Genomic DNA, 20,322 nt, shown 5'->3' on the forward strand with positions numbered 1-20,322 from the left:
TCTCCCGGCTACTCGCAAATAATTGCAGTAGCCAGGAAAAGCGGTGGAACGGTCTACACGCTCATGGTCTTGGGCTCAGCCTGGGGCCGTGGGAAATTCCGGGTTACAACTGGAGCCTGTTACCCTGGGGCAAGGGAGAGTTGACCCCTGCCTGAGCCCGGGATCCCCTGTGCATAATCTCAACACACAGGGGCGAGCCCGGGGTTCAACCCGGGCTAACCCGTGGTCTAGCAAAGGCCTTGAATATCTTTCGCTAGAGTGTGGCTCATGAATCACTTGTCTATTCCATGGCAAATATTCATCCCTGAGGCCAAAATACTGCTGTCTCCCAACAGTGCAAATGCTTGCACAAGCAGCATTCGTAGTCTTTCTCCACTTGTTTGTCCCAAGGCTTTAAATCAAGAATAACTTGAGAATTCAGAAATTAATCTAAAAAGTTACATTGACTTTAAAAGAAAAGAAAAAGTAAGACGGTCTTTGTTCCCTCATGGCTTGTCATTCAGATTCCACCTTGAGGATAGTAACATGCTCCCATCTTTGCTCTGGGCATGTCACAAAGCAAAGTGATGAAGCATCCCATAATCTACAAATCAATGATGAAAAGCAAGCTGCTATTAAAAGTGTCTGACGAGAGATTATTTAAATTGGTCTGGTGGTGGCAAGCTTTGTTTTCAAATCATCGTGAGTCTTGTAAACAAATTGCTTGAATAGTCTTAAAAGAAGAAGAAAAGACAGCCTTTTTTTGGTTGGAAAGGGAGGGGGGAGAACAAATCACTATAAAAACCCATCTCGTGCACTGCAGAGTGAATGTCAGCCAAGCTCTGCAATGCTTGCAGATAATATTTGTTAATTGCGGAGTTGGATGGTAAAGTAATTTGGAAATTATAGCGGTTAAATAAAGGAAGCATCGTTGAACTTACATTAGAGCACTTGTACATTAGACTGCAACCCAAACAACACGTGTGTGTGTGTGTGTCTATTAAAAATAATAAGACTAAGGTCCCATTTGTATGCATGCAGCACCTAGTGCAACTCCCTCTTCATCACAACAGTTAAACCTGCAGGAGCCCTGCCCTCTTTTGTATCTGGTCACTCTAGTATAGCTCCTGCAACTTTACTGTTGTGATGAAGAGGGAATTTCACCAGGTGCGGCATGCATACGAATGACACCTGCTGAAATTCCCCTTTCTATTCAACTGTTAAAGATACAGGGGCCCTGTCCTCCTTTCCATATGGCACCCCAAATTGCACTGTTTTGTAGATTCAAGCCACTTGAAAATCAATTGGCAAGAGAGACTACTGCCTGATCTATCATGTGTCATGTAGTTCCTATATTTGCCACATTTCTTTCCCCCTTTCCTTCCACAAAGTAAAGTTTAGGATAGCACACACAAAATTATCCTACTTTGCCTTCCCCCTGGGGCAGGGTGGGGTTCAAACAGGTCTCCAGAGGCAGAATAAAGCTGGCATGAACATTGGGAAGGAGTTCACATTGATGCAAGTTTCCCAGTCCAGGTTACAAGCCACAACTTGCAAGTAATATCCAATTTCTTACAGTGGCTGCATCACTTCCAGACATTAGTACAATGAGGTCAGTTTGCACATTTCCCTCTAACCAACAGTATCTTTAGAGCTCTATATAAGATGGGAGGAAAGCTCACTTTCAAAATGAAAATTTCTTCTTTTAATCATGTTCTTGTAAGATATTCAAGGGAAGAATGAAAGGGAGCACAACACATTTTATTATGTATAACCTTATCTCGTCCACCTTTTGATTTGTTCTATTAAGTAGAATCTACTTCTTTGTGCATCCTAACCCTAGACTGCGAATTTTCAGGAGGGATTGTCTTTTAATTCCCACCCCTTCGTATTTGTACACAGGCATGGCTTTGATCGATACCGAGATGAATATGTTCCTAGGAATAATTCAATATGACAAGAATGTTGTTTATCTTCCTGCAGGCATAAGGTTTGTAATGGGAAAGAAAAATGCCGAAGTGGAGCATTAACAGCATGGCTAGGATAATAAAAACAATTTTTTATTAAGAATGACTCATGGGAAATTAGCAGTCAGGAGTTGCCAGTATTAAAAAAAATACAAACCTGTCCTTCCTTCTATCACTTGGACTAATCAGTCCAAATTACATTCTGCTTTCTTCCATGCAGAATGGCAGGTCTACCTCATTTAACCCGTTTGTGCTCACATTCGTCACATGATTATGACAGCAAGTGATGTTGACTTGCATGCAGTGGTGAATAATGAGGTGCAAGGGCTCATCATAACCTTATAGCTGCACCACCAAAGCATCTAACCATACCCCTAAGGCAAGAGTAGGCAACTTTTGGGGGCACTTGGGCAAATTTGGCAATTTGAGAAACTCTCCTGAGCACCAACACAAAATGGTTGTCATGGGAGGCACAGCTGGTCACAAAGGACAAATCATCTGCCCAAAAGACCGAGTACAAAGCAGAAGTGGGCTCTGATCCCCAACACACTAAACAATGCTTTTGAACCCACAGTTTTTTGGAACCCACAGAAACCTATTTCACAGAAGATAAACTATTTTCCTTCTCCATTCCCTCTGCCAGCCAGCTCATACCCCAAACCCAATCTTTTCCTCTCTCACACGATGGATCACCATTCTATCCCTGTTTAACACACACAAGCATCCCATGTACCCATCATCATGCAAGTGGGAAGGGTAGGGCACTTTAGCAGATGCCAAAAAAGGTGTCCAGGGCACATTGGTGCCATCTCTTTGCCTACCCCTGCCCTAAGGGGTGTCTGTTTTGATCCTCTGTGTGTATGTGTGTGTTATCTATACAGATATTGTGCTCTCCGTCTATGTGAGAACAGATCAGTTCCTTCTGGAGCCTGAAAGGCAATTTAATCTAAAGGCAGCTAATGGGACAAAATTTGGTTATTAAAGAAGATCTCTCTCAAGTGGGGGAGTTGTTTCTTCACGATAGCCCAAACCGGGCCTCCATGTTTTTCCTAATAGATCTGTTCTAAAACAGCAGACATAGATGCCTCATCATATACCATGAAATGCTTGGGAGTAGAGGGGAACTTTACATTGTGCTGAAAAGATGACAGTGTCTGAGCCAGGCGGGTGTCAATGGGGAGCTCATAGTTGGGAGGGAACCATTGAGAAGACACTCTGTAGAGCCCACTGGCTTGCTCTGCACTCGGTATCTTCTGTGCACATGGCTGCCTGGGCCCCATGGTTGTTTGAAGATTTCACCAAGAGTCCAGGGCCGTAGCTAGACCTAAGGTTTATCCCAGGATTGTCCTGGGGTCAAACCTATTCATCTAAATGCCACACAGGGCATCCAGCGCTCAGGCAGGGACAAACCTGGGATGATCCTGGGATAAACCTTAGGTCTAGCTACGGCCCAAGACTCAGCACAATTCTTAATCTACTCTTCTCAACCTTTGACTGGGCTTGGAAGACCAACAGGAAGGGTGGGTTAAGATCACAAAATGAGTGGCACCCAATCACTGCAGGGGGTACTTTTTTGCCCTGGAGGGAGGCACTGGATCTCTTGCCCAAGGGCCCACTAAAACTGAGGCTAACTACATCTGCTGAACATTTTTGTCACATGCCATATCAGTCTTTGAACAGCTCCACGAAGCAATGGGGATGATTAGGGGCTCCATCACACCAGCATTTTATCACACTCTCACCATGCCTATTTTGCAGTTTTGCAGCATGGCACTCAGATAACGCTGTGCCTGTCCTGCAAACACCTGGATTATTCCCCCCAAATGGAATTAAAGCACCCTTCAGTCCTCATGTAGTGCCATCCTCTCGCTATTTCCTTTGTGTGCTTTGAAGGGAGAGCTTGCTGAGCAATGGGTGGAGCGGTTCTCCTCCTCCAGCACTGTGTCAAACCCACAGACTTGTGCTGAGTCGGCTGAATGGACTTTTACTGCTCCAACCCCACTCTTGTTGCCTGCAGAAATGGAGCCCAGCCAATGAAACGTTAAATCAGTAAATCGCTAGACAACAAAGGCAGAGCGAGGGGAGGGGGAAGGAGCCCATGCCCATCACAATGTTACAACCAATGAACTGGAGGCAGAAGGAGAAGGGGCAGGGCGGGAAGGAGTGGAAGAGCAAACAAGCGAAAGGGAGGTTTCATTGGTATAGCGCAATACCACAAACCCATGTGAAAGGGGCCATTAGCTTGATGCGCTAATGAAATGGAGCTAGAAATTGTGGAGACAAACTGGGGGGAAAGTAGGTGAGATGGAGCCCTAGGACTGTAGCAGTACATGTACAACAACACGTGACATAACATTACTAATTTCAGTGTTGTTGATTAATGGGTTTATTCAAAGTATATCTAAACCTGGGAATGGAGTAAGGACTCACAGAAAAGGCATTAGTAAATGATGTGAAAACAACATACGCATCCCAAATTAGAGCCAAGTTTCTCAAAATTATCACTACAGGATTTCTCTTTAAATGGCATACTGCATACTCTATAGCACAATCACATGTAGACATTTTTCCAGATCCAGTGGTTTTATAGGTGACAAAGATATAATTGAAATTTTACATAGCTGCAGAAGATTCCAAGACTCACTTGAAATCGGTGATGTCCAGGGGAAGAGAGCCCCATACATTTACTGGTGGACATCATGTAAGGTAGCAATGGAGGCAGAAGCAGTAGAAACAGCACAGTGTGGGCCTATAGCTGATCAATAACCAGCAATGTCTAGCACAGGCTGATGTCATCACCAGCCTGTGCCAGGTCTGCCAGCTTTTAACTATCTGCACATTTGTACAGTGTTGCTTCTGCCATCAGCTGCCACCAATTCAATCCTAAGTGTAATTATTTCACAATGTTAGCTGAATTCTTCATTGAGCATCAATTTTTTGCTGGTAAGGAAAAAAGAAATGAGCCAGCCCTCATCTCTTCTGACACAAGTATACCTGTTATGGCTAGCTGAGTAACGAAAAAAGTCATTCTGGATTGCCTCTTTCTCTTCCAGGTGGACAGCAAAACAATGGCGTTCCCAACAACTGTTACGACAAATAAAATCCAAAGGGTCACAAGCTGTTCTGTCTGTTGAGAAAGAAAAGAGCAAGGTAAATGGAAGGACCCAATTGTGGTAAACCCTGAGCTGTAGTTTAGCGAATTACACAGGTAGCTCAGGCATTCGTGCCCATGAAATTACTTTTTGTTTAAGTTAAAAAATCTGAATTTTGACACATTCAGACTTGATGCTGTAATTGCTATTCAAATTTTTGAACTGAATTATAACCCTAAACCATAAATTATGAATGAAAATATGTTGTGTCACACACTGAGGCCGTTTCTACACCTGCCTTTTCCACCCCGGGAATCATCTTGGGATCATCCCTGTGCATCCAAATGACACACAGGGGATCCCAGGAGCAGGCAGGGACGATCCCTCTATTTTCCTGGGATAGCCCTTACGTGTAGAAAGGGCCTGAGCCAGTTACAGAAACTGAGTATTATCACTCACAGTGAAATTCTAACGTGTCTACTCAAAAGTAAGCACCATTCAATGGGGCTTACTCCGAAATAAGTGTATTTGAAATGCACTCAGTCATTTCAAACCAAAATGAACCATATTGTACATTACAGAATGGTTTCTAGTATGGGTGTGCACGGACCCCCCGCTCCGCTTCACTTGCGGATCCGCGATTTTCGGAGCAGCCCGCTCTGCCCCGCCCCCACTCCGCCCACTTCCGCTCCGTTCCGCTCGGAGCTCCGGATCCGGATCCGGAGCTCCGTTTCCCCCCCATAGGGTTGCATTGAAAGCTAAAAAAGTAAACAACTTTTTTTCTGTTCAAGTTAGAAACCTCATGTTTGGCACCATGACACCTCATGGGGGTATACACACGCACGCCAAGTTTCAAGGCAATCCCATCATCCCCTGATTTTTGGGGAATTTTTGAAAATCAGGCACCCCATTCACACCCGTTTCCATAGCTCCGTCAATTTGCATGTTAGAAACCTCAAACTCGTCACCATGAAAGCTTATCCATGTGTCCCCATGGACGCCAAGTTTCAAGGCAATCCCATCATCCCCTGATTTTTGGGGAATTTTTGAAAATCAGGCACCCCATTCAGACCCCTTTCCATAGCTCCGTCAATTTGCACGTTAAAAACCTCAAACTCAGCACCAGGACAGCTTATCCATGTGTCCACACGCACGCCAAGTTTCAAGCAAATCCCATCATCCCCTGATTTTTGGGGAATTTATGAAAATCCAACACCCCTTTCCATAGCTCCGTCAATTTTGCACGTTAAAAAAACCCCTCAAACTCACCACCATGAAAGCTTATCCAGGGATACCTACGCACGCCCAGACTCAAGGCAGTCCCATCATCCCCTGTTTTTTGGCGGGGCTTAAACCTGCTAAATTTGGAACTTCCAAAACTCCAAGTGAGACTTCTCCCCTGAGTCAAAGCCACACACACACAACACCTCTGCAAGGTGGGCAGGGGAGGAGGGAGGGAAGGCAGGCAGGCATGCAGCTGGCATTTCTGGGGGCATAAGGAAGTGAGCCAAGGATAAGCCAGTAATGCATATAAAATGGAATAAATAAATAAATAAACGAAGGAGGGGTGGAATTAAAAGCAGTAGTGTTGCTGAATAAACAGCAAGAAGAATTTTTTTAAAAAGGCTATATCTGTCTTTTACCAGCAATAGGGGGACGTGCCTGGGGGAGGGGGAAGCAGCTGCCAGTTCAGCTCAAGAAAGCCATTGCTTCACCAACAGCTCTGAGATTGAGAAGTAAACGCTCACTTCAACTCATGATAGGCATCGCTCCACCACTAAGAAGTAAACGCTCACTTCGACTCATGATAGGCATTGCTCCACCGTTTTACTCTCTTTGGAAGGCTCTGATGGCCTTCCAAGTGCAGGAGAGAGTGGGGGCACGTCCACAATGAGATGCCCTAGGGGAGCTCATCCCCTTGCACCACATCTTTTCAGTTGTTCCCCAAAGTTAGGGTGGGTAGCAGTGCTGTGTTTCTATCTCTTATTCTTGGCTTAGTATATGATTTCAGGTTGTGTTTGTGCATTTGGTGGGGCTACTGTGTTAAAAAACACTAGGAAAAGTCCGTTCAGATGAAGAAAGAGAAGTTTCCCAGAATCCCAAGTTACCTGTTTTGCCTATGCCCTCCTCCAACTTGGGGATCATCATGACCGGGAGCTGACTCTGCCCCTCAGCCCTTTGAAAAAGGTATTTTTCCCGCCGATTTTTTAAAAAATTCTAGCGCACGACCCGCACCACGCAGAGAGATGAGAGTAGTCTCAAAATGACCCCCATCCATGACTGTCTAAGCATAAGAATTTTCAGAACGATAGCTTTAAAAACAACTCAGTTATCCCCGATTCTTTCCCGCAATGCAATCCTATGGGCGAAAAGCCGAAAACCGCCGTTTGAGCCGTGCTGTCCCTGTTTGTTGACCCGATTTTTAAAAAATTCTAGCACGTGACCCGCACAACGCAGAGAGGTGAGAGTAGTCTCAAAATGACCCCCATCCACAACTCTCTGTGCACAAGAATTTCCAGAACGATAGCTTCAAAAACAACCTAGTTATTCACGATTATTTCCCGCAATGCAATCCTATGGCGAAATGTTTTCAAGATGGCGACCGGAACGGTCCGCCTGAAAGAGGAGCTCCGAAAAATGGCCGCTTCTCTTCGCCTTGCTTCTAGGGGTCCGCGGTCCGCTTCTACTCCGCCTCTGGGTAAGGCGGAGCAGGCCAATCCGCTACTGCTTCTCCGCTCCTAATCGGAGCGGAGCACATGCCTAGTTTCTAGCAACAATAATCATTTGTGATTTGAATATGTTGGTGATTTGAATGACCCTTATTTTTTTATCTTTTTTAATATAGCCTTTATTGCTATATTTATTTATTTTCTACATTTATAGCCTGCCTTTCTTCTAAGGAACTCAAGGTAGTGAACCTGCTTCTTCTCCCCGCCTCCCCCTATCTCCCCACAACACTCCTGTGAGGTAGATTCAGCTGAGAGATAGTGACTGACCCAAGGTTGCCCAGTGAGCTCAGTGGCAGGGGATTAGGACCTGTGTTTCTCCACTCCAAGTCCAGTAGCCTAACCACTACACCACACTTGATCCATTATTTAGGGTGACCATATGAAAAGGAGGACAGGGCTCCTGTATCTTTAACAGTTGTATTGAAAAGGGAATTTCAGCAGGTGTCATTTGTATATATGAAGAACCTGGTGAAATTCCCTCTTCATCACCACAGTGAAAGCTGCATGTGCCCTGCTCTCTTTTAAATCTGATCACTCTAGTATAGCTCTTGCAGCTTTCACTGTTGTGATGAAGAGGGAATTTCACCAGGTTCTCCATATATACAAATGATACCTGCTGAAATTCCCTTTTCTGTGCAACTGTTAAAGATACAGAAGCCCTGTCCTCCTTTTCATATGGTCACCCTACATTATTGTAAGCCTGAAGTAGACTACTGCTATTTTATTTATTTATTATTTAATATACAACCCATCATAAACAAATCTCAAACTGGTTTACAAATAAAACCAATAATACAAAACAAAGCACTAATTAAAAATAATATCATCATCATCATCATCATCTTCAAATCAAACAGTGAGATCAAATATTCTCAAGTCTGCTCAACAAATAAAAAACTCAATGGACTCATCAAAAGGACTCCACACACCATACCTCAAAACAAAGCATTAATTTTCCAAACGCAAGGGTACTGCTGGAGATGTCCAACATATAGAAATATTGGGTAAGTGTCCCCTGGTGGGTTTGCAGCTATATACTGAAATCAAACAATTATAATGAAGAACAGATGAAGAGCCATACTTGATTAGACCAAAGGCCTGTCTAACCAAGCATCCTATTTTTCATAGCGGCCAGTCAGATGCTCATGGAAGGACATGAATGCATTGCCACTTGTGCACTCTACCTCTGATATTGGAAATCATTTATATAACCATCAGGACTAGTAACCATTGATAGCCTTATCCTCCATTAATTTGTCTAGTCAACTTTTAAAACCATCCAATTTGGTGGCTATCATTACATGGCCATCACTAATTCATTTTTGACTGCTGGAGATTAAGGGGCAGTTGGGAATAATTTATGATCTCGGAAACTTTTATTATTGCAAGCTATCCTTCAAATGATAGCAACAATTTATATGGCTCTCGTAGTACTCACGGGCCTTTACAAGTCTCAGTTTAATAAGTCTATGAGCAAAATTGTTATAATTATTGCCATTTGCTCTCAAAGAGAATGATATGTCCAAGGTTGCCTGCTGAGGTTCAGGCTGGATTTTCAACACAGAATCCATATCCTCCATAGGCATTCATACTAGACTTCTGCTTTCTCCTTTCTGGCTTGTCAAAGAGGGGAGCAGCAGCAGCTGCTGCTGCTGCTATTATCAGAGCCAGGGGGAGCCTGATGGCATGAATATCATCCAGCCATTCCTGAAAGTGTGAGACAGAGCTTGGGCAGGAACAAGAGCTGGATCCTTGAGTGCAACAGCCCAGACAGTTTTGCTCTGATGACCAGTGGAAAACCGAAGGCCGAGCTTTCATTAGGTATATCTAGCTTGGTCAATCCAGAGACGTTTTACTTCCTGCCTACCACATGTTTGGTACCTATATTCATTTGCTGTGACCATAGAAGGACACACATAACACTAGGGCCTAATCTACACCAAGCAGGATATAGCACTATGAAAGCGGTGTATGGTATATGTCAATGGCTCTCTGACCCCAGAACTGTTGTTTTTAAATGGATACTGTTGTTTTTATACTGTTGTTTTTGATGGTTTTAAATTCTGTATACTTTTAATGTCCACTGTTTTTAACTTTTGTAAACCGCCCAGAGAGCTTCGGCTATGGGGCGGTATATAAATGTAATAAATAAATAAATATAAATAAACAGTTGTCAGTGCACTTCAATACAGCTATAAAGCAGTAGTGTGGCTCCTGCCTTTTATATCCTGCTTTCATACCTCTGTCATAGTGGAATATCCTGGTTGGTGTAGATTAGGCCTAAATTATTCACTACATCTTAGCCTTAGAATTCAGTGGCACTGCCATTGAATTCAGTGAAGACCAGTTCCACCCTCCACCCCACATCTAGGAGAGCTCTGAGACAACCGCCTGACAGAAGGTGGCAGCTCCTCCTCCTGGCTCATTGGTGAAAGGATGTCCTGTAGCAGCCTGCAACGTGAGGCTGAAGCCCAATGGAGTTTTTCTTTCTTTTGAGTAACAGTGGGCTGAGCCAATAAGACACTGCCTTTTGTGTGTGTGTGTGTGGGGGGGATACAGCCAAAGAGGGCACAGGAGCAATGTAAAGTCCACGCCTTTGCCACTCCCCACCCCACCCCCCCCGAGTTAACAGTGTCTCTCTTAGGACCTGAAAGTTCGTGGTTCAAGTTTCAGAGTTCCCCAGTAGATGCCACCAATTCTCTTCCAGGGAAAGGAGAGGGAGCTTGCTAAGCACATACAGAGTGGTGTGTGCATAGGCTTCATTTGGACTTATGCTGAGCACTTACGCATAGCCAAAAAAGGGGGAATTGCATCACCAAAGAAGAGGACAGAAGCAGTCACAGATTTACATAACAAGTACATATGCAAATTTATAAGTACAGGTGCAAATTTAGAAATAATAAGTATAATGTCTGCCTGCCGCATATTTCTGGGGAACATGGGTATGAGGGTGCTGTTGCACCCACGTCCTGCTTTAGGTTTTCCAATGGGCAGCTGGTTGGCCACTGTGTGAACAGAATGCTAGGCTAGATGGAGCCTTGGTCTGATCCAGCAAGGCTTTTCTTATGTTCTTAATTTAAATAAGAAATACAAGTCCATAGTGTAACTTGGTGACCTGTATGTATGCTCAGTCTCCTGTCTAGGTGCTAACTGTTGTTGGGACACATCAAGGCCTCTGCTCTCCCTTCTAATGGTTCTTTGACTGTAAACCAAACTTGAACAGGACAGTCCATCAAATAGAGGACACCTTCAAGTAGGCCAAATCTCCAAAATAGAGGGCTGCCCTCTTTAAAATAGGATACCTGGCCACCCTAGGACCCACAGTGGTAGGTTTTAAAGTGCACATATTCATATGCAAATGTATTAAATCCAATGAGTTGTTTTTTCAGGTCCCCATGTGCATTCTTGAAATACAGTGATGGTCTGCCATCTTTTTACCTTCAATGGAAGCATGACTGTATGTAGAGTAATCTAATCCTGTGCACAAATTCCAGTCTCAGGGCTCTCGAATGCTAGCTTCTGTGACACAAGTATGCAGGCTGAACCAATCACTGATGATGAAGACTTTAATTTCAGCAGGTGTCATTTGTATGTCTGCAGCACCTGGTGAAATTCTCTCTTCATCACAACAGTTAAAGCTGCAGGAGCCCTGCCGTAGTGACCAGATACAAAAGAAGGCAGGACTCCTACAGCTTTAGCTGTTGTGATATAGAGGGAATTTCACCAGCTGCTGCTTGCATACAAATAACACCTGCTGAAATTAAAGATACAGGAGCCCTGTCTTCCTTTCCACATGGTCACCCTACTTTCAATCCAGGCTGAGAACACACGGCAAATCCTGTGGAACCCGTTAGAGGAGTTCTAATTTCATTGATGGATTGTTCAGAATGGTAGCCACTAATCCAGGTTCATTCCAGTTTAGCTAGATTTCTGTGCTACTACAGTCAATACAAATGCCGCTGTTTAGCATGACTCATCGCTGAGGATAGCAAGGTTGTGATCCATCTACCAAAGCATAAACTTCTTTTCTATTGGGTTTGGCTGAAGTGCCACAAAATCCCAAGCTCCCTGCTTGTAAGGGGATTATAGTCAGCAGAATTTCAAAAGCATGTCAGGCCCCCAGCAAATGAGTCACAGAGCATCGGACAGTGGGTGAGGAGATACGCAATTCGCCTCCGTAGTTCCCAAGGGCTGCTCATGCATAAATACAATTCACATCCACAGGGCTTGCACAGTTAAATACTCCGATCATCCACATTTTTTGTTCTCATGTGCCTATTTGGTCATTTGTAACTGAAACTTCCCCCACCCCATGTTAGCACATTAAATTCTTCATATTCACCATCTGGGCCAGTTTTATTGGATGAGTTTCAGTTATTGAGACCTGAGAATGTGGACAAGGTGCTTGGCCAAGTCCAGTCAACCACCTGTGTGCTTGACCCTTGCCCTTCATGGCTTATTACATCAAATAAGGAGGGGATCGCCGGCTGGGTCCAGGAGGTTGTAAATGCCTCCTTGAGAGAGGGAGTGGTGCCGGCCTCTTTAAAAGAGGCGGTAATCAGACCACTCCTGAAAAAGCCAAACCTGAACTGGGAAGATGCTAAAAACTATAGGCCGGAGGCTAACATCCCCTTCCTGGGCAAGGTGCTTGAGCGGGTGGTTGTAGGACAACTCCAGGCACTCTTGAATGAAACGGATTATCTAGATCCATTTCAATCGGGTTTCAGGCCTGGTTTTGGAACGGAAACTGCCTTGGTCGCCCTGTGGGATGACCTTTGTTGGGAGAGAGACAGGGGGAGTGCGACCCTGTTGGTTCTCCTGGACCTCTCAGCGTCTTTCTATACCATCAACCACGGTATCCTTCTGGATAGGTTGTCTGAGATGGGAGTTGGAGGTTCTGTGTTGCAGTGGTTCCGCTTCTACTTGGATGGCCGATTCCAGAAGGTGGTGCTGGGGGATTATTGCTCTGTGCCGTGGCTCCTAAGCCATGGGGTTCCGCAGGGCTCTATTTTATCCCCTATGCTGTTTAACATATACATGAAACCACTGGGGGAGGTTATCCGGAGATGTGGTCTGAGGTGTCATCAATATGTGGATGATACCCAGCTCTACCTCTCCTTTTCATCAAACCCAGGTGAGGCAGTGGCTGTTCTGAACCAGTGCTTGGGCACGGTAATGGACTGGATGAGGGCTAACAAACTGAGACTCAATCCAGACAAGACAGAGGTATTGTTAGCAGGTGGTTCATCTGTCCGGCGAGTCATTCTCCCTAAAGGATCGGGTCCGTAGTTTGTGGGTGCTCTTGGATCCATTATTATTTATTTATTTATTTATTTATTTATTTATTTATTTATATAGCACCATCAATGTACATGGTGCTGTACAGAGTAAAACAATAAAATAGCAAGACCCTGCCGCATAGGCTTACATTCTAATAAAATCATAATAAAACAATAAGGAAGGGAAGAGAATGCACTAAACAGGCACAGGGTAGGGTAAAACTAACAGTATAAAAGTAAGACCAAAAACAAGTTTTAAAAGCTTTAGAAAAAAGAAAAGTTTTTAGCTGAGCTTTAAAAACTGCTATTGAACTTGTAGTTCTCAAATGTTCTGGAAGAGCGTTCCAGGCGTAAGGGGCAGCGGAAGAAAATGGACGAAGTCGTGCAAGGGAAGTAGAGACCCTTGGGCAGGTGAGAAACATGGCATCAGAGGAGCGAAGAGCACGAGCGGGGGAATAGTGTGAGATGAGAGACGATCCAGAACTGTCACTTGAGGCACAGGTGAACTCAGTGGCAAAGAGCACCTTTTATCAGCTTAGGCTGATGTACCAACTACGCCCTTATCTGGACAGAGATAGCCTAGCTACAGTTATCCATGCTCTGATAACCTCTCGTTTGGATTACTGCAATGCATTATACGTGGGGCTGCCTTTGAAAACGGTCCGGAAACTTCAGCTGGTACAAAACAGGGCAGCCCATTTACTAACAGGGACTGGCCGGCGAGATCACATCATGCCAGTCCTTTTACAACTTCATTGGCTGCCAGTTCAGATCTGGGCCCGATTTAAAGTGCTGGTACTAACATACAAAGCCCTAAATGGCTTGGGGCCAGGTTATTTGAAGGAACACCTCCTCCCATATGTATCTGCCCAGACATTAAGATCATCCACAGGGGTCCTTCTCTGTGAGCCCCTGCCAAAGGAAGTAAGGCAGGTGGCTACTAGGAGGAGGGCCTTCTCTGTTGTGTCACCCCAGCTGTGGAACGAGCTCCCCAGAGAGGTCCGCCTGGCGCCTACACTGTATTCTTTTCATCGCCAGCTGAAAACCTTTTTATTTTCTCAGTATTTTAACTCCTAAATTTAAACTTTGCTGTTTTAATTCTGTATTTTAATCCTATATCAATTTCTGCTGTATGGTTTTATCCTGGTTGTGCTTTTTATGTTGTATTTTGTATTTGGGTTTTTAGATTGTTGGATGTTTTATTACGTTCTTAATGGTTTTAATTTTTGTGAACCGCCCAGAGAGCTTCAGCTATTGGGCAATATAAAAATGTAATAAAATAAATATATATATATAAATAAGATGTTTTGATCTTCTTTAATGGAAGAATTTGGATTTGAATCAGTGCCAACTCACTGAAGTCTTGCCCTGCCTTAAGTCCAAATTGTAAAATGGTGCTTCCCATCTGTTATCCTAGGCAATAAAAGTAGTCATGACTGGATAATATTTTTACACTTGCCCAAATTAGATATGTCAAAGAACTGAAGTAGATTCCAGCTTGATGCGTTGCATGGATTCCAGCTTGACGCTCTGCATGGCACCATCAAGCCCATTGTTACATTAGAAATTTGTATTTGTTTTTCTTTATCTGATGTCGTAGTGCTTTGCGATTAGACTGAGTTTCTCTGTTGTTAAGGAGTACAACCTGCCTGGGTATTTCTTTTTAATTGCTAAGATTAGCTAGCAGTCACCACATGTATGCTGAACCCTTTCTTGAGATTGCTCTCATCTAGCAAATGCTGATACTAGAAAGGCAAGAATGGGTTGCCCTTGATATATATTTTCAGTTACTAACAATCCAGTAGAAAACCATGGGAAGTGGCCCACACCTCAGAAACACACACCCCTATTGTGAGGGAAGCAATGCCATGATGCTTTACAGCACAGCTGACTTTAAAATGTCGTTCCACTGGAAAATTCATTTGTGCTCTTTCATACAGTGGGATTTCAGACAAAATTGGAATCTGATTTCCATTTTTAAAATGTGACTGGATTAGGCAGTGAGAAAACACTCGCTGCTTCATCCAGTAAGAGTAGGGTGACCATATGGAAAGGAGGACAGGCTTCTGTACCTTTAATAGTTGAAGAGAAAAGGGAATTTCAGCAGGTGTCATTGCAGCACCTGGTGAAACTCCCTCTTCATCACAACAGTTAAAGCTGCAGGAGCCCTGCTCTCTTGACCAGATACAAAAGGAGAGCAGGTATATCTCTTCCTTCCACCCACAGGGGAGAAGGGTGTGGCTGAGAGATCCAATTTCCTCTAATCCTGCACACAGTTACTCATACCTCAAGGCTATGGAGCAGCATACATCCACAACAGATGATGGGCTTGTGCCCATTGTGTGGAGGTAAGTTCCTTTAACTTGAAAGGGATGTGTTCCCACCTTATAGGCACAATCTAGACAAATTTAAGACCTCTTAAACAGGGCCAGTGCCTGAGGCAGGACAGCATTGCACACACCTCCACCTCTGCCCTCTCCCCACTGAAATTCCCAGTCCCCCACCCCATCTCCCCCACCATACCTCCTCTTTACCCACCCATTCCCACCACTGCTACTGCTCTCTGAAGAGCTGTGCTCACTGTAAAATCACCTGGTTCTTCAGAGAGCCACGGTAGAGGCAATCTCCTGGGAAATCCCTTCCCACAATGCCTGGCTCTGTGGAAAAAACCCTCTCAGAGCCTGGCATTTGGGCCTACCTGCTTCTCTGAAGAACTTCAACAGCCACTTCCTCTGGCCAATGCAGCTCTACCTGCCTGCCCTCTGGCTTGTGCTGAGAGGATTCTCAGCGTGAGCCAGAGGTTGGCTGGCTGAGAGCAGCTGCCTGCCCTCTATTTTGCTCAGAACCAAACAGAGGGTGGGCAGCTGCCCCAGAGAACCCTGCTCACCACTCTCTCACTATGGCATTTGCTACATTGGGTGAGCAGCTGGCAGGGCTCTTCAGAGCACATGCCAGGGGAAGTGGCAGGCCTTCCTGACAGGGGCAGAGCACCACCTGAAGCGAGGTGTCCACCCTGCTTTATGGGAGGGCCAGCTCTGCTTTTAAATCCCTTATATTTAAGTGGGGAAGGGAATGGCTTGGATCCAGATGAAGTCATACAAGTAGAACCACTGAAATCAACGGGACTTAACTTAGTCATGACTAACTTGTCCCATCAGTTTCAATGGGTTTACTCTAAAGAGCCAGTGTGGTGTAGTAGCTAGAGTGTTGGACTGGGACCCGGGAGACCCGGGTTCTAATCCCCATTCAGCCATGAAAGCTCACTGGGTGACTTTGGGCCAGTCACAGGCTCTCAGCCCAACCTACTTCAAAGGGTTGTTGTTGTGAGGATAGAAATGGAGAGGAGGAGGATTGTGTACACCGCCTTGAATTCCTTACGGAGGGGGGGGGAAATCACCATATAAACGTAATAAATACATGTGGAGCCAACCAGATTTAAATGTGCTTACCATTAAATAGGTTGTGCCCAGTGTGTTTGTGTCTATTTTCACTGCACTCCACTCTGCATTGTCTGAAAGCACATCTACATATACTTATTTGGGAAATTAGATATCTACCTGCAGCACACCTGATACCTACAATGCAGGCACACCAGGGATTCAGCTATGGGGAGTAACAACATTTAGATGCCAATGTTTATGACAAAACCCTGACGATTATTATTATTATTATTATTATTATTATTTATTTATATAGCACCATCAATGTACATGGAGCACATCTATTAGGGACAAGCAGTTTTGGGAGGGGTGATTTGGAGTGGAGTCAGGTGTACTTAACCCTTCTCCCACCCCTAAGGTTTCTCTGCAACTTCTCATCAGATGCCCCCTGCTCCCCATGTTACAGAGATGTGTTTGCAAAGGTAAACGTGTGTCTCAAACCCATGGAGAGGACGGAAGAGAAGCAGCTGGGGAGAGCTGCAGTGGGAAAACAACAGGTTAGAGGGAAAAGTAAGCGCATACCTACACTCATAAAGTTTCTCCACTTCAAACCCTAATGCTAATAGAAGTGGCCACATGGGTTTCATTTCACATATTTACATTTAACCTACAGTTTTCACTTATTACATGTATCCTGTGCAGTCTCCAGAGCAATCTTCGATATTCGGAGACAGTATGCTGGGGAGTAAGTGTGGAAGGGCTACTGCCTTTATGCCCTTCTAGTGAGCTTCTCTGAGGCTTCTGGTTGGCCATGGGAGAAGCAGAATGCTGGACTTGATGGACTTTCTTCCTCCTATTACTAGGGCTCTGCCTATTACGTGGGTGTACCCTGGGAGAAAGACATCTGCCTTTTCCAGGAACCCATTCTGCTTGCATGCTAAAGAGCCAGCAGGCATGCCTGATGCATGGAAACTGATGTTAACTTGGGCCCTTTCTACACCTAAGGATTATCCCAGGAAAATGGAGGGATCATCCCTGCCTGCTTCCGGGATCCCCTGTGTGTCATTTGAATGCACAGGGATGATCCGGGGGGGGGGGGAGGGGAAGGCTGGTGTAGAAACGGCCTTGTTTTGTTAGCATCCATGCCACTTCCACACAGGGAGGAAATACATTTTTCCATCTTCACTTTTTCGAGAGTGCATTTGAATGAATGGAAGCAGCCTGCCTGCCTGCCGATACACATTGCCCCAAATTAAACGCCCATCACTTCACATTGTGAACTAACAATGGCCCAGGTGATTGCATTCCCACCTTTCCCTCCTTCGCCTGCTAAGTCATGAAAACAGCAAAGCACCCCCCCACGGAGAAAACTGAATTGAATCGTTTGCCTTCACAGAACTTCTTTTCTCATGACATCTTAAGAACTAGAGCTCAAGAAGCTTTAGAACTACCAATTAAACTCACAGGAAAGCAAATAGCCAAGAGGCAACACTTCTTTTCATTCAACACAACTCAGCTGCACATTGCTAACATGTCACATACATACACCTTATACATGTCTACTAAGTTCCATTCAGTTCAATGGGGCTTAATCCCAAGTAAATTGGTATGGAACTACAGTCAAGTATGGTGTGTGTGTGTGTGTGTGTGTGTGTGTGTGTGTGCGCGCACACATTGAGCAGGGGATGGTTCTATAGTTTCATCAACATATATGACACTTTACACAGAAATGTAAGGAGTGAGAAAAAGAGTCTTGAAATGCCTAAAAATATAAATTAAAAATAATAAATAGAAAAAGATAAAATATAAACTTTTTAAAAATAAATAAATAAATTGCATATGCCTTTGTGGAGCAAAGTCCACTTGGTCAGATGCATGAAGTAACAGGAGAAGAAGAAAAAAGAAGCACCTTTTCTATCACCTCTACCAAGAGACCATCTGTCTTTAGCTCTCTACAACTGACACCTAACCAGCAATCCTTCCATGGTTACAAGAGCAGTAACTTCAAAAACTGGTGCCGGCTGTTGTTTATTATTAATGTATTTGTATTTATATTTATTTATTTATTTATTTATTTCCCACCTTTCTTCCATTGTAGAACTCAAGGTGGCTACATGTGGTTCCCAGGAGGTATCCCCTTCTCTCATGTGCCTTCAGACCATGCTTATTTCTTCTTCCTTTCTCAGCCCTTTTTCCTTGCGTGTCATGTCCTTTGGCTGTCACCCTAAGACTGTCCTTCTACTGATATTTGTAAACTGTTCTGGGAGCCCTTTTTTTTTTTTTTGCTAGTGAACAAGGTAAAAATGCTTTAAATAAAATCAATTCATGATGCTAAATTGACTGGCATAGATACGTACGGTTGCTAGCGGTGGGGGAATGGAGAGGAGCAATGGTCGGAGAGGCATGAAGTGCAAAAGGAATGAACAATGACAGTTACATGGAAAGATAAGACAAGCTAATCATTTAAATTTCAGCCCAGGGATCCGTGGGTTTGGGTTTGTTGCTACTGAGCTAGAAAAATCAACTGAAAGATTGTTGCCAAAGGGAGGAAAACGACTTGCCTATTTTTTTACACACACACACACACACACACTCCTCAGAACATACAAAGAACATTTCCGTACTTTCTGCTGAAAGCTGTAATTTCCTCCCATACATTGACACTAAGCAGCAGCTGAGAAACTGACACTCTTGCCTGGAAGTCCCTGCTGAAACAAATCATGAAGGGAACACCCCCCCCCCCAACTCCCCACTCACCCAACCAGCTGTCAATTCAAAGAGAAAAGCTTTCCGTTTCTCCCCAGTGACCTTTTGCTTGCCTGCCAAGCCGAAGGAACATACAAAGGCACGCGGCAGCGAGGAAGCTTAGCGTTACACACCTTGAAGGAATAATAAAAGGATTCCCAATCCTCTTCCTCCAACACTTCAGCAAAAGTCATGGCTTCTGTGCAAACACCGAGAGCAACGTCGGAACTGTCTGTGCCGCTGCCATTGGAACTCCTGCTGGCTGCCGCGACCCCGGCTTGCATGGCTTTCTTGCTCCTTTGTGAACTGCTCCAGTTCTCCTTGTGACAGTTCGGTGCAGCCAAGCTCTCTTCGGAGAAGCACGGTGGTGCAGGCTGCTCCACCGCTGGCTACCGGAGGCATCAGGCTTCAAAGCAACTGAGTGGCACCATCCCAGCTGGAAAGCCTTCCCCCGCTCCCCCAAAGAACTCTGATTGCCAACAGAACTTGCTGTCCAGGTGTTTCTCTTCAGCATCTGGAGCCAATAAGCCGCGTCGTCTTTGTACCCGTGCGAGTGCTAGATCGCCGCCCATCTAAGGGGTCAACTGGCAAAGCTTCTTTGCAAAAGAGCACGGCTATTTCAGATGCTCGTGGGGGTGGGGGGCAGCATGCGTCGCAGCTAGCCAAACAGAAGTGTGCAGTGTAAAGATTGAGCAGGTTTTCCTGTGACCTGTTAACACCCGATTTAGCACGGACCCAAGCCAAGACAAAGAGGGCTCACAGATTGTGAAGCAGAGGACTGTATTAAGACTAAGGGTAGGGTAAATACATGGGAAGAATAGTTAAGAGTAACTTGAAAACATGCATAGCATTAAAAACCCAGTAACGTATAAAACAATAAAATCTTAACTGATGCTACCTACTTGCAGGTAGGGCCTTGCCCCTTCTGCCATGGTTCTCTCTGCATGCTTTGGCAAAAACAAGACTAGCCATTTGAGGTGGGTTCTCAGCTATAAACTTTTTTCCTAGTTTCATTTTGCCCGCCCCCTTCCAGGTGGTACCTTTATTTCATACCCCCTTTGTCCTCGGATGTGAACAGCTGACCAAGGTCTGACCTTCCTTTCCCCTTGGGGTGATTCAGCCAGGACTCTTTGTCATTCAGACTTGGTGCA

General features: G+C 44.7%; 1 protein-coding gene across 1 annotated transcript in view; it reads right to left on the reverse strand.

Moving 5' to 3' along the window:
• The window catches only part of NPSR1 (neuropeptide S receptor 1), a 67,392-nt gene extending 47,289 nt beyond the window's left edge, over positions 1-20,103 (reverse strand). Inside the window, exons 1-3 of the mRNA XM_063123543.1 lie at positions 20,074-20,103; positions 19,306-19,560; positions 4,941-5,073 (exon numbers count right to left, since the gene is read on the reverse strand). Of these exons, the coding sequence (XP_062979613.1) occupies positions 4,941-5,073; positions 19,306-19,560; positions 20,074-20,103 (418 nt within the window). The remainder of the gene's footprint in view (positions 1-4,940; positions 5,074-19,305; positions 19,561-20,073) is intronic.
• Between the last annotated feature and the right edge of the window lie 219 nt (positions 20,104-20,322).

Source organism: Elgaria multicarinata, chromosome 1, assembly GCF_023053635.1.
Source record: "Elgaria multicarinata webbii isolate HBS135686 ecotype San Diego chromosome 1, rElgMul1.1.pri, whole genome shotgun sequence".
NCBI classification, from domain to species: domain Eukaryota; kingdom Metazoa; phylum Chordata; class Lepidosauria; order Squamata; family Anguidae; genus Elgaria; species Elgaria multicarinata.